This window comes from Carlito syrichta, unplaced genomic scaffold (genome assembly GCF_000164805.1).
Source record: "Carlito syrichta isolate Samal-C Ts95f unplaced genomic scaffold, Tarsius_syrichta-2.0.1 Scaffold315593, whole genome shotgun sequence".
Classification (NCBI taxonomy): Eukaryota; Metazoa; Chordata; class Mammalia; order Primates; family Tarsiidae; genus Carlito; species Carlito syrichta.
This window is the reverse complement of record NW_007259689.1, coordinates 1,525,180-1,539,312: the sequence shown is the minus strand read 5'-3', so window position 1 is coordinate 1,539,312 and position 14,133 is coordinate 1,525,180. Positions and strand designations below refer to the sequence as shown.

Sequence of the window (14,133 nt, the reverse complement as noted above, 5' to 3'; positions counted from 1 at the left end):
CTCCCAAAGGCGTGGGATTACAGGCTGAGCCACCGAGCCCGGCTCTTTTTTTTTTTTTCAGTTCGAATCTCACTGTGTCACCTAGGCTGGAGTGCAGTGGCACACTCACAGCCACCCCAGCGTTCACCTGCTGGATTCTGGCGATCCTTCCGCCTCAGCCTTCCAAGTAGCCAGAACTACAGGTGCACGCTACCACACCCAGCTAATTTTCGATTTACTGTAGAGACGAGGTCTCACCAGGTTGTCCAGGCTGGTCTTGAACCCACGGGCTTAGACAATCCACTCACCTTGACCTAGCATATGCTTTTTCAACTAGTTTGTCTCTACATTTTGACACACCCTTCAGGTGGTGACTTTTCCACCACCTGTAAAATGTACCTAATTCTTCTTTACATATCAGAGATCACTTTATTTTCTTTTTCCTTTTTTTTGAATTGAGTCTCCCCCTGTCACCCAGGCTAGAGTGCAGTGGCACACTCCTGGCCACCGCAGCCTCAGCCTGCTGGGCTTCAGCGATCCTTCCGCCTCAGCCTTCCAAGTAGCCAGAACACAGGCGCGCACTACCACGCCCGGCTAATTTTTTTGATTTATTGTAGAGACGAGGTCGCGCCAAGTTGCCCTGGCGGGTCTCGAACCTGAGGGCTCAGGCAATCCACTCGCCTCAGCCTCCCAAAGTGCCGGGATTGCAGGTTGACCCACCGAGCCTGGCCTATTTTCACTGCATTATATACATACAAGGGGAGGGCAAAATGAATTTACGTATTAAAAATTATATATTTATTCTTACATGTTTAAACTTCAGTCACCTTCAAAGTACTCTGTTGACTGCAATCCGCCTATCGGGACACTTTTTCCACTGCTCAAAACAGTATTTGAACTCATCAGTTTTGAGGCCTTCTAGTGCTTCTGCCATTTTTTGCTTCCCCTCTTCCACACTGGCAAAACGTTGCCCTTGGAGGACTTTTTTCCTCAGGGGAGACAAAAAAAAAAGTCTCTCGGGCTGAGATCAGGCGAATAAGGAGAGTGGGGCACAGGGGTCTTGCCATTTTAGGTCGAAAACCGCTGAACACTCAGCATGGTGTGGGCAGACAGTTCATGGCATCACCCATCACCAAGGGGGCAGATGCGTTGAAAGAATCTCCAACAAACAGAATTCGCTGATGCCAGACACAGCCTCTCACAACAACGCTGGCCGGTACCCTGATGCCGATGGGTTCCTAGGACACTTAACCTATCAGGGGAAGCCTGTACTACAAGGGACCCACCCCCCGAAAGATAATTCCATTATTTTTTGGATCCCTCCTTGTATATCCTACAATTCTTAACACATATCAGTTAAGGAAGTGTGCTGTGTCTCATGACTGTAATCCCAGCACTTTGGAGGGCCAAGGCAGGATCGCTTGAAGTTAAGAGTTCAAGACCTGCCTGGGCAACATAGTGAGACGCCATCTCTATTTTTAAAAGGGGAAAGAAATTGTGATATTTATTTATTTATTTATTTTTGAGTTGGAGTCTCACTCTGTCACCCAGACTGGAGTGCAGTGGCCGCTCCCGGCCGCCGCAGCCTCGACCTGCTGGGCTCCGGCGATCCTTCCGCTTCAGCCTTCCGAGTAGCCGGAATTATAGGCGCACGCTACCACGCCCAGTTAACTTTTTTATTTTATTGTAGAGATGAGGTCTCACTGCCCAGGCGGGTCTCGAACCTGCGGGCTCAGGCAGTCCACTTACCTCAGCCTCCCAAAGGCGCGGGATTACAGACTGAGCCACGGAGCCCGGCTGAAATTGTGATTTTTAAAGGATCATTGAAATGAAAGGAAGAGTCAGGCTGTCACTCAGTCATTGCGACAGAAATTTTTTTTTTTTTTTGAATTGGAGTCTCACTCTGTCGCCCAGACTGGAGTGCAGTGGCTGCTTCCGGCCACCACAGCTGCGACCTGCTGGGCTCTGGCGATCCTTCCACCTCAGCCTTCCAAGTAGCCGGAATTACAGGCATGCGCTACCACGCCCGGCTGATTTTTTGATTTATTGTAGAGATGAGGTCTCGCTGCTCCGGCGGGTCTTGAACCCATGGGCTCAGGCAGTCCTCTCACCTCAGCCTCCCAAATGCGCGGGATTACAAACTGAACCACCGAGCCCCTCTGGGACAGAAATTTTCTGTAGATGTTCGCCTGTCCAACCCAGCTGTCATCATCATTAACTATTTCGTGTCAGTGTTTTGTCTCATGTACTGTTATTCAGAGGTAAACTGTGATCTTTGTTAAAAACTTCAGTTTTTCATAGTGGGGTTATCTGATGTGGTTTATGCTGCAGTTTTCTTCATGTGATCATGAAAGAGCTTTGAGGATTCCAGTGTCTTGGGTTCTTTCATCCCTGTTATCATGCTGAAATCTAACTTCTCATCTTCTGGACAGGGTGTAGACTGAATGCACCTCTTGGCATGGCGAAATAACAGTCCTTCCTCTGGCTTTCTTTTTCTTCTCTATGTTTCTGGACGTAATGCCATTTCAGAGCCACTGTATTTCACGACCACTGTGACTCGATGCAGCCCGACCGTGGCCTTTGTGGAGTTTGCCCCCAGCCCCCAGGTGAAGAAGGATGAGCCGGAAGAAAAAAAGGACCAGAAGAAACCAGAGCGTGACATGAGTGGAAAGGTGGAGCTGGTGCTGTCACAAAAGGTGACACTCAGTGGTGGTGGGCAATGAAGTGCAGACCTGAACGTGGCCTCACTGTGCAGTTGTTAATTAGGGAGACTTAGTTTCTCTCCTGATCTCTCCTCCTAACTTGAATCTGTAGTTTTTCTAAATACAAATACACTACATGTTCATTGTAAAAAGTTAAACATATATAGAACAAATACAGGCCAGGCACAGTGGCTCATGCCTATAATTCCAGCCCTTTGGGAGACCAAGGGAGGATGACCTGAGCCCAGGAGTTCAAGACCAGCCTACTATTACAGAATAAGATTTTTAAAAAAATTATCTTAGGTGGGTCATCTCATTTCTTGACATTACATATTCAGTATTATATGGTATCAGGAACAGAATATGTTTTTGTTCAACAAGAAAATGAGAGAGAGTGATGTATAATTCCAAAGACAGAGTATTGTCTTCTGGATTTGGAGAAAACTGATCGTCACATTTCTGTGCTCTTATTTGATTTCTCCAAAAAACTGACTATTCATGTGGAACAGCATGGAAGGGTTTTAAGGGAAGAGCTAAAAATTCCATTTGAAAGTTAAATGTTTGAGCTTCTTGACTTCTGTAATAGCCATGAATCCTTCAACATCATTTTTTCCTGTGGATGTATTCATGGAGAGTACATGTGATGTTTATGTCTGTCGCCCATCGTCCAGGTGGTGAAGCCAAAATCTCCAGAGCCAGAAGCGACCCTGACGTTTCCATTTCTGGACAAAATGCCTGAAACCAACCAACTACATTTGCCAAATCTCAATTCTCAAGGTAAAGAGAAGGAAATGTTTTATTTTAGGTTTTGTGGATGTTTCTCTGGGTGTTTGCGTGGATGTGGTCCTGGCTTCATGATGTCTGAGTGCATAACTTCAGAATGGAAAGCTGGGCTATATTCTCCATTCGACCAAGCCAGGAACCCCAGCTGCAAAGCCGTTTTGTCAGCCTGTCTCCAGGGAATCAGTAGGGCCTACACCAGTGTTTAAGATCTTTAAAAAATGTTTGTTATCTCCAAAGTTTAAAAAGACAATGACAAAATCAATAACTTTGATAAAAAGTGTATAACCTTAATATTATGTTAGCCTCATTGTTAATTGTAGTCTTCGTGGTGTCTATTTAACTTGACAATAATTTTGAGAAAAAATCAGATTTTTTTTTTTTTTTTTACTCCATAGTAATCTCAGGTATGATAATTACTGAGAAAACATTCACTATCATAGATTAAACATTTTGGTCACAGCCCCAAATGTTCATCTTTCTAAAGATTATTTATAGCATATATATATATTTGGTGCCAAAAAATGTGTACACATTTTAAGGAAGAAAAAGTGTATTAAAATTGTAATAATATATACTTATAACAAAAGATGAATACAATTCATGGTTGACTTGTGTTCAAAGTGGTTACCATCAGTATCCAGATGCTTCTGATCACATAAATATATAGATAACATCTCTTTAAATGTGTATACATGTTTTGGGGCACCCCTGGTTTGTGTGTGTGTGTGTACACACACACCTACATAATACTGAGGATATATTTTTAATATGTTTAACACATACATACTGAGGAGATATTTTAATGTTTCATGTATTTTATACATTTCCATGTGTTTGATACAGTGTGGGAAGGGTGGTCTCTAAAAATACTGGAGTTTAGGACTCATAAGAACTTAAAATGGCACTGACCACTGCAAATTCTCCAAGTACCATGAAGGCCATATGTGGGTTGTGAATTCACTCCTTTACTCTTTAAGGACCTCTTTATTCTAGTGGGAAACCCAGGTGCCCACACTCACCAGAAAGGACCCTTCGGGATGTGAACAGTGGGGGATGGGTCCTGAGAACTCCAGGATCCATGGGATCCATGATAGACCTGTGGGCTTTATGGGTGTGGAATCTTTCTCAAAATGTGAAAAAAACTAGAGTTCAGCAGGCAAGAGCTATAGGATTTCTTGTTTTTTCTTTTTTAATGTGCTTCCCCTAGGGCATTTTGTAGCTTTGGTTTATTTTTGTGTCTCTTTTCAAGGAAGGAGACAGCTATTTGGGGCCACCATTGACAGAATCTGAGTTGGCTTCCTTGAGCTTTTGTTGACTGCAGATAAGCTGGGCTCTGTCCACAGCACAGAGAGCACTTGGGAAGAATTAACTGGTACATGTACTGATGGTTACTAGTTTTCTAGTGTGGGAACAAGTTCAGTACTCTTCTCAAAGTATTTAACTAAAATTTGTCAGTCCCACTGTACTGAAGGGAATTGACAAAAATAATGTCTCACAACTGGGCCAGCAATTGGCCATATCTAAACCGATTTTAATTCTGCCTTGGTAATTGTGTAGATAGGTGATATAGACAGAGAATAGATATGTTAAGCCATACTAATTAGTTTTCTTTTCTTATACATTTATACATTCCATTGTCTGTTGTGAGGCATTTTGATTTTATAAAATTCCTGTTGAATTGAGGGACTTTGCTTCATTCATTACCCAAGTTGAATGGTTAAAAAAATAAAATTGAGTAGCACTGAAGCATTTCAAAATGTTTTCTTCAAGGTAGGAGGCTATTTGGAGTACACCTGTTGTGCACTCTTACCTGGTTCACAGAAACCATAATGATAGCTACGGACTTGGAGATGGAAATCTGGGTTCGCATTCTTGTTTATCTAGTTCCCAGCTGTGTGGTATAACCTATCAAGTTTTCCCTAATTTCTGATCATCACCTGTAAACTAGAAATAACAATAGTACCAACCCCAGAGGGGTATTGGAAGAGTCAGATGAGATAGTCCATGGAGTGTTTAGCTTAGTACCTGGCCCAGAGTAAACACTAATAATACAATTTAGAAATTCTAGAACAGTAGCAGGAGGAGTAGAAGTATACAGCAAGATGCCAGGCAGAAATAGACTATTCTTGAACGCTTTCCTTAAAATAAGAGTGTTATGTTGTGGTGATAGGGCTTATGCAGTTCTCAAACGCATGTGTGCCAGGGTCCCTGCAAGGTATAGGGTCGCTCCCACAGTGTCTGAGTCAGTAGGTCTGTACTGGACCCAGAGTATTTGCATTTCTATCAAGTTTTCAGCTGATACTGAAGCTGCATATTCAGGGACCACACTCTGAAAAACACCGACTTGAGGTGTTTATTTAAATGATGCACCCAAGACATGGTTGATAGATAGGTATGGCAATAACAGGAATAATTGCTTGGAATTTATCAAGTTTTTTCTTTCAAGAAACAAAAAGCCTCTCAGAAGAAATGTAGAAATGAGACTTTGAAAGACACAATTTATCTTTAATTGGGGTGGGATCATGGGGAATTATAGGTCTCTGCCCAGGTATAACAAGTGCCCATTTAAGTGAATAATCTGAAGTTGAACATCAAGTCCAAAGGAACTACAGGATTCAGGTCAGGAATCCTGGAGCTATACCTAATACTTTCTCCCCCAGAAAGTGGTGTCTCTCCATTTCTACAAAGTCATCTGTTTATGGACCGATCATTCAAGCCAATGAGGATCTACTGGTAGACCCTAACCATGCTGTCCTTAAATGCACACATGCGTAAATACAGTTTGAAAAAATAGGTTGGGCTCAGTGGCTCAGCCTGTTATCCCAGCACTTTGGGAGGCCAAGGTGAGTGGATTGCCTGAGCCTGCGGGTTTGAGACCGGCCCGGGCAACTTGGCAACATCTCATCTCTACAATAAATCAAAAATTAGCCTGGCATGGTAGTGCCTGCCTGTAGTTCCAGCTACTTAGAAAGCTGAAGTGGAAGGATCGCCAGATCCCTGCAGGTTGATGCTGGGGTGGCCATGAGTGTGCCACTGCACTCCAGCCTGGGTTACAGAGTGAGACTCCAACTCAAAAAAAACAAAAACAAAGAAACTCTGAAAACATTTATAAAATAGACTGAAAAGTGATACCAGTACACAATCTACGCATGTTACAAGATTACACTTGCACCCCGTCTATGTGCACACACAAAAATTTACTTTTTCCAGCTGTCTCCCAACAGAAAAAAAGAGATCTCAAATGGGTGTTTCAGTCAAATATGTGCACACGTTAAATTTACACTGATAATAGCAGACTGGCATAGCACAGAGTTTAAGGATGCAAATGCTTGTCCTGAGCTCTGTGTGTCTGATGCCACCATATGCAGACATACACACATCCTTTCTTATACATGTATGAGGGGACCAAAACAATTCTGGAATTATTTTTTGAAGGGCAGGCCCCTTGTAGTACAGGTTTCCCTTGCTAGGTAAGTTTTCTAGGAACCCATCAGCATCAGTGTACCAGCTAGTGTGGTGAGATGCTGCGTTCGGCTTCAGTGAATTTTTTTTTTTTTAATTCTTTCAACGCCTTTGCCCATATCATGATGGATGATTTATGAGCATCCCTGCCCACACCAAAGCCGGCATGACCCTCATTTCCCACCCTCCCTAGTCACCCAGTCTCGCCACAAGTGTCTTTTATTTTCTCCTGGATGAAAACTCTCCTCAAAGGTAAACATTTTGCTGATGTGGAAAGGGTGAAACAAAAAAACAGCAGAAACACTAAAAGGCATCAAAACTGATGAGTTTACAAACTATTTTGAGCAGTGGAAAAAGCATCTTAATAGGTGTATTGGATCAAACAGAGAGTACTTTGAAGGTGACTGAAGTTTCAACATGTAAGAACAAATACACAATTTTTAATTTAAAAAATTTCAAGTTTTTTTTGGGGGGTTGCCCCTGTAAAAGGAAATCTGCCACAGACTTCCATACATAAATCTTATAGATTGGAATGTAAGCAACATAATAAATTAAACCACCCATCTCTACTGCCTTTTACACTTTCCTAGTGCTCTCTAAAGCCCGTGCAAACTGCATTTTGCTCTTGCTTAGGACCTATCATTTCGAGATTTGACACTAACATCACCATTAAGGACAAGCCTATGAAATTTCACCTAACGCCATGGGAGACACACAGTAGCATAAAGTCTCTTAGTTCTGTTGATTTTTGTCTATGTCTTTGGGTTTTGTACGTGTTTTATGAAGCCGTTTCGGACTTTAGGTTTGCTGACCCTCAATTCTTGCATTGACAGCAACCATTCCTCCTGTACTACCTGGGAGCCAGGTGCTATTCAGTTCTCACCCAGTTTTCTTGGTTTTCTGTTTGTTCTGTTCTGCCATCTGATCTAGAGTCGCCTGGTACTGCCAGTGTTCCACTTAGAGTTCAGAACACTTGGCGACGTTCCCAGTTTTTCTCCCAGTCAGGTAAACTACATCCTGAGTCGTTGTATTTCTTCTGTGCAAAAATCCATGTTGGGCAACCAATGATGTCTGGCATTTGTCTTCATTTCTGATTTCAGGGGGAGAAAAAATGCTCGTTTCTGACACACAGTCAGCAAAGAACCAGTTCTTTGATATCAGTACCTGTTATACTGAAAATCGGGGGAAATTCACAGAACTTTATGTTGATTTTGAGAATCCAAAGAAATAATATTATGTGTCTCTTTCTCAATTGCTCCCCCAACAAGCATTTGCCAGAAATTGATCATGGTTCTCTTGCTAACTGTGTCCCTCTCTGTGCTTCCTGGGTGACATCTTGTCTCTCTGCATATGAGATTTCTTCATGCCAGGCAGTGAGGGAACGGCTTGGTCAAACCAGAATGCAAAGTGTATTAAGAACCAGCACCCATAGGAATAGTTTTTGCTTAGTGTAGTAGCTGGTGCTAGTTGATATGATCATATTACATCATTCGTAACTTCTTTTGGTGATGGGTACAACCTGCTACCTGGGTCTGCTTTATTGTGATTTTTGCTTTTTTCTTAACGAACAACAAAAAAATTTGCTTTGAAACTGACAAAGGATCTACATTCCACTGAGAGGATCAACAAGAGAGACAATTAGAGGCTACTCATGTTGATATATTTTTCTTTCTTTTTTTTTCTGTGCAGTAGATTCTCCAAGCAGTGAAAAGTCACCTGTAACTTCACCTGTAAGTAACTCATTTTAAGGAATAAAATGATGAATTAAGGTGGTTTTAATCTATAACATGTTTGATTTGCTTAAGGAGTATTCAGCCAAAATTGAGATCCAAGCAATTGACTTTAAAAGAATAATTAAAAGTCATATATAATGCAGCCAGGTAAATTATAAAGACTTGGATTATTATTTTGTGGAGTTGTTATTGTCCCTGGAAATAAAAGGATAGGTAAGTCAGGAAAGTAAAATCTAAAAGAAGCAATTAAAATGAAGGTGACAGTATGGATTAGTATTAAAATAGGCAATTTCCACAGACATTCTGAATCATTTTTTTATATGAGAACAATGTCTCAACCTAGCGTATTGTTGGCAGACAGGACCCAGCCTGGATTCTGTCTGGGAGACCTGAGCACATCTTTCACAACCAGTATTTTTGAATAATAGTAACTGTTCATGTTGCTTTCCATTTGGTATTTCAATGAAATAAAAAGGCATTTGTTAATGAAAATAAGACATAGGACGCCATGGAAATTCCTTGTTGCTGAATTACATCTGAACACTCTGAGCTGGCATTTCCAGCCCTGGGCCTGTCATCCTCATTCACCCTCTGAAATTTTTATCAGCTATGGAGACTTCCAGGAGTTCAAGACCGGTCTGAGCAATATAGCGAGACACAGTCGCTACAAAAAAAAAAGGCAAACCTGCTTCATGCTTTTCCCTGAGAGAACCTACAGCAATTTTCAATGATTTTTTTTTAACATTTCTCTGACAAGTGAGAGAGAGACATGAGAGAGAAAAACACACAAGACAGGGAAAGATGAGAGAAAAATAGAAGAGGAGGATAAGAGAGAGAAAGAAAGACTAGAGAGAAAGGATAAGAGACCCAATGGGGAGAGTCACTTGAGGTCAGGAGTTCAAGATCAGTCTGGGCAACATAGCAAGGCACAGTCAGTTTTGTATTTCAATGAAATAAAAGGAAATTTGTTAATGAGAACAAGATGGATGATACTGTGGGAATTCCCTGCTGCTGAATTATAGCTGAATGCTCTGAACTGGTGTTTCCAACGCTGGGCCTGTCATCTTCATTCACTTTCTGAAACTCTCATCAGGTGTATAGACTTCCTCTGTGGCACAGCCAATGGTGGCATTGCCCTTGAGCAACTGGGCTCAGCCCATGATCACTGCTGTACCTTTAGTTCCAGATTTGCTGGCCATATGACTCTGAAGGTGTTACTTGCATCTCTGAACCTCACCTCCCTTGATCATACGATGAGTTAATACACTTTTCTTTTGTGGTTGTTGTGAGCCTTAATTGAGATAATAACCCAGAAGCCTCTAGCACAGTGCTTGATACATAATCAAATACTGCCTCCAGTAGCTGACTCAGGAAGCCCACCAGAGCCAATACCAATTCTTATCTATAGGTAAATTGTCTTACTCTGGGAGTCCCTAAATGCTTCTGCAGAATGGAGAAGGGACACATCACTTGGCACATAATCCTCGATGTCTCCAACCACATTCCAGAACTAAAGACATTGGTGGAGGCTCAATCCCAAGAATCTTGAGTTCCTGGGAAGTTGAGTTCATTCATGGTGGATGGGAACCCCAGAACAATCCAGAACCAGCATTCCTGGCACAGATCTGAAGAGTATAACACAACCCATTGACTTCCATGTTAAATTGCATTTGGAATGAAGTTATCGGTTGCTTGTGTGCCCCCTAGGCAGGAGTGGAAAAGAAGGGCGCACCCCAAAGAGATACATTTTCATTTCTAGATTATGGAAAATGGAACAAGAATGAGACAAATCTCTGACCTACATAAGTAAATTCTCTGAAATTACCTACCCAAATTTGATGTGCTTTTGGTAGTACATAGCTCTTCATAGAAAGCAGAAAAGTAAAAGAAACTTGGAAATCAGTACAACTTGAAGAGGAACTTGGGCTGGCGTCAGTGGCCTCTGGTGATTTTCGGTTAGACATGGAGTACCCGAGGCTCTAGGGAGCATGAAAAGAGGACTCTGAAGGACTCTGAATGGAAGGCCTTCCCAGCATGAAGGTCTTCCATTCATTTATGCAGCAAACACATATTGAGGCCCTATATGGGGGCCTCCCTGCCCTTGAGAAATCCCTCAGCCAGGGAAGTTACAGACCTGTACCCAGATGAATTATAGAACAAAGTGGGCTTGATGCTCTCCATTCTGACTTTCTCCAGCACCTTTTATTTCTCTTCTGTGATAGGCACCATGCCATCTTCTTGTTTATTATTATTTACTTCATTTTATTTTAGAATCGAGGGTACATGTGAAGTTTTGTTACATAGGGATATTGCTTTATGGTGAGGTTTGGGCTTCTGGTAACCCCACTCCTTCCCTCACCCCTGTGGTGACCATAGGACCCGATGGCTGGTTTTTCAGCCCTTAACCCCCTCTCTCCTGCCCCTCTTTAGTAGTGCCCATGCCTCTTCCCATCCTTGTGCCTGTATGTGCCCAGTATCACACTGTCTTCTGGTGATCATTTCTATTTTGGCCACGCCTCCATCCCAAGAACACTCAGCCAGAAGCCTCACAAGGCTGAAACCCTTAGCCACTGATACCACACCTGGCCCATAGTAAGTGCTCAGCAGATAATAGCCAAAGGAAGGAGCAAAATCACTATTTTATTCCCTTTTGTTTATATGCTGATATCTTCCCCTTTATCTTCCTCTTAGAATGCCCACTGCTTTTCCCTCTTTTCTTTCAACACATTTGAGGGGGACCCAAAAAACCCCGGAATTTCTTTTTAAAAAAACTTATTTTTTAGAAATTTATTTATAGAAATCCTCACGTCTAAACTTCAGTCACCTTCAAAGTATTCTTTGTTGGATGCAGTACACCATATCAAGATGCTTTTTCTACTCTCAAAACAAATTTTGAACTCGTCAGTTATGATGTCTTTGGTGCTTCTGCCATTTTTTTGTTTTACTTCTTCCACATTGGCAAAATGTTTCCTTTTGAGAACTTTGTTCATCTGGGGAAACAAACAAACAAAAAAAGAAAGTCGCTAGTGTGAGATCAGGTGAACAGGAAGGATGGGGCATGGGGGTCATGCTGTTTTTTGTCAAAAACTGCTGAACTTGGCGCAGTGTGGGCAGATGCACTTATAAATCACCATCATGAAATGGGCAAACGCATTGAAAAAAATCTCCAAAAAAATTCACGAAGCCAAACGCTGCCTCTCACAATGCTAGCTGGTACACTGATGCTAATGGGTTCCTAGGACATCTACCGAGCGAAGGAAGCCTATATTGCAAGGGGCCTGCCCTTGAAAAGATAATTCCATTTTGGGAGGGTCCCCCTTCACATTCTTCATTTTCTGTGCTCAATACTCCACTCCATACTTCCTCCTCCTACCTGCCTACTCTTTACTTATTCCTGAGATCACTAACTCATGAAATCTGAAAATGAAGTTACTCCTCATTGTTTCTCTTATCTTCCTACTACTGGAAGTAGTGGCCTTTCTATGTCTCTCAGTGGTCTTTCTATGACTTTATTCACATAAACACCCTCTTGCCCTCAAAAAACAAAAGGCATTCCTGAGAGCGGGTCTGAGCATTTAAGCTGTCTCCATGTTCTAGGGAAATGCCAGGTGACATCAACTTCTAATACCATTCAACTCCAATAGAATTTCCCATCTGGGATCCACATTGGGACACCATTTGTGGTCACTCAAGGAAATTTGGGAAACTTTAGATTACAGATGTTCCTTAACAGTGGGATCATATCCCAATAAACCCATCATAAGTTGACAGTATTGTACATTGAAAATGCATTTAGTACACCTAACCTACTAAACATCATAGTTTAACCTAGCCTACCTTAAATGTATTCAAAACACTTACATTAGCCTGCAGTTGGGCAAAATCATCTAACACAAAACCTATTTTATAATAAAGTGTTGACTAGCTCATGTAATATGTTGAATCCTGTACTCAAGGAGAAAAACGGAATGGTTGTGTGGATACTCAAAGTATGATTTCTACAGAATGTGTATCACTGATAAACCATGGTAAAATTCAAAGTTTGTTAAGTCAGACCTTCCTAAGTTGGGCATTCTCTGTATATACAATTACATAGGCTTCCCCCGGTATGTGCACATGCACTGTGAATCCCAGGGTGGCAAACAGGAAGTGTATTTCCCAAGCTGACTGGCCCACCTCTCTTGGACTGTTCTGTGAGCACCATGGCCATCCCAGCCCTTTGCAGCAAGAGCACAAAGTGAGGGCCCCATTTCATTTGTCTAAATATATTAAAGTTCTAGCTATTTAAAAAGTTATAAATCAAAGGCTGGGCGTAGTGGCTCATACCTGTAATCCCAGCATTTTGGGAGGTGCAGGCCAGAGAATTGTCTGAGCCCAGGGATTTGAGATTAGCTTGGCAACTTGACGAGACCTCATCTCTACAACAAATAAAAAAATTAGCCAGGCATGGTGGCGCACACCTGTGGTTCCAGCTACTTGGAAGACTGAGGCAGAAGGATCACCTGAGCCAGCAGGTGAAGGCTGCGGTGGCTGTGATCGTGCCACTGCACTCCAGCCTGGCCAAGAGAGTGAGACACCGACTCTAAGTCACCAATCAAACAAGCATCACACAGGGCCCGGTCTGCATTCTCTACCTGGAGACACTTTCCCAGGCCAGCCTACCTGGTGTGAGCCTGAATGGTAGAGTGGATCTCTTGGGGGCAGGGCAGGGTGGAGGGCGAGCTGGCCCAGGTGTCCTGAGCAGTAGCTGGGCCTCTGAAAACCTTGGACAGGAGTGTCCCTGTCCCACTTCCCAGGCAGCTAGGGAAGGTAAGATTCTGCCTGTTCCCCTCCCTGGCACCTCTGCGCCCCCCCCCCCCCGCGCGCCAAGCCCTTCCCAACTGCCCACCCTCCTCTTGCCTTTTCTACTCTTTTTTTTTTCTGAGTTGGAGTCTCACTGTTGCTCAGACTGGAGTGCAGTGGCTGCTCCTGGCCACCGCAACCTTGCCTGCTGGGCTTCGGTGATCCTTCCACCTCAGCCTTCCAAATAGCTGGAACTACAGGCGCGCGCTACCACACCCGGCTAATTTTTTGATTTATTGTAGAGATGAGGTCTTGCTAAGTTGCCCAGGTGGGTCTCGAACCCTCAGGCTCAGGCAAGCCACTCATCTCAGCCTCCCAAAGTGCAGGATTATGGGCTGAGCCACCGAGCCGGCTCCCAGGCAGTTCTAAATGCCTCCCTAAACTGCTCCCTCAGAACAAAGGAAGGGGAGGAGCAGTTACTGGGGAACTGGGTGACTGGGGCGGCAACTTTAAACACAGCAGTCCCTCTTTGGCTAGCTTCTCAGGGATGGGCTGTGACTTTTCTTTTTCCCTGTACCCCGCTGGTCTCATATTCTGTGGCCTGGGAGGCAGCTTTGGTTTATGTATTTTTCTCCTATTATTTCTGTTTATGTACTTGGTTTTCAAACTTGCAAAAAGTTTTTCTTAAAATA

At 42.9% G+C, this 14,133-nt stretch overlaps 1 protein-coding gene across 8 annotated transcripts in view; it reads left to right on the top strand.

Moving 5' to 3' along the window:
* Positions 1-14,133, top strand: part of LIMCH1 (LIM and calponin homology domains 1) — a 245,906-nt gene that overhangs the window by 205,151 nt on the left and 26,622 nt on the right. For all 8 annotated transcript variants that reach the window (XM_021706459.1, XM_021706456.1, XM_021706457.1 and 5 more), the window contains 3 exons: positions 2,509-2,675; positions 3,353-3,458; positions 8,616-8,656. In XM_021706459.1, coding sequence (XP_021562134.1) covers positions 2,509-2,675; positions 3,353-3,458; positions 8,616-8,656 — 314 coding nt within the window. The remainder of the gene's footprint in view (positions 1-2,508; positions 2,676-3,352; positions 3,459-8,615; positions 8,657-14,133) is intronic.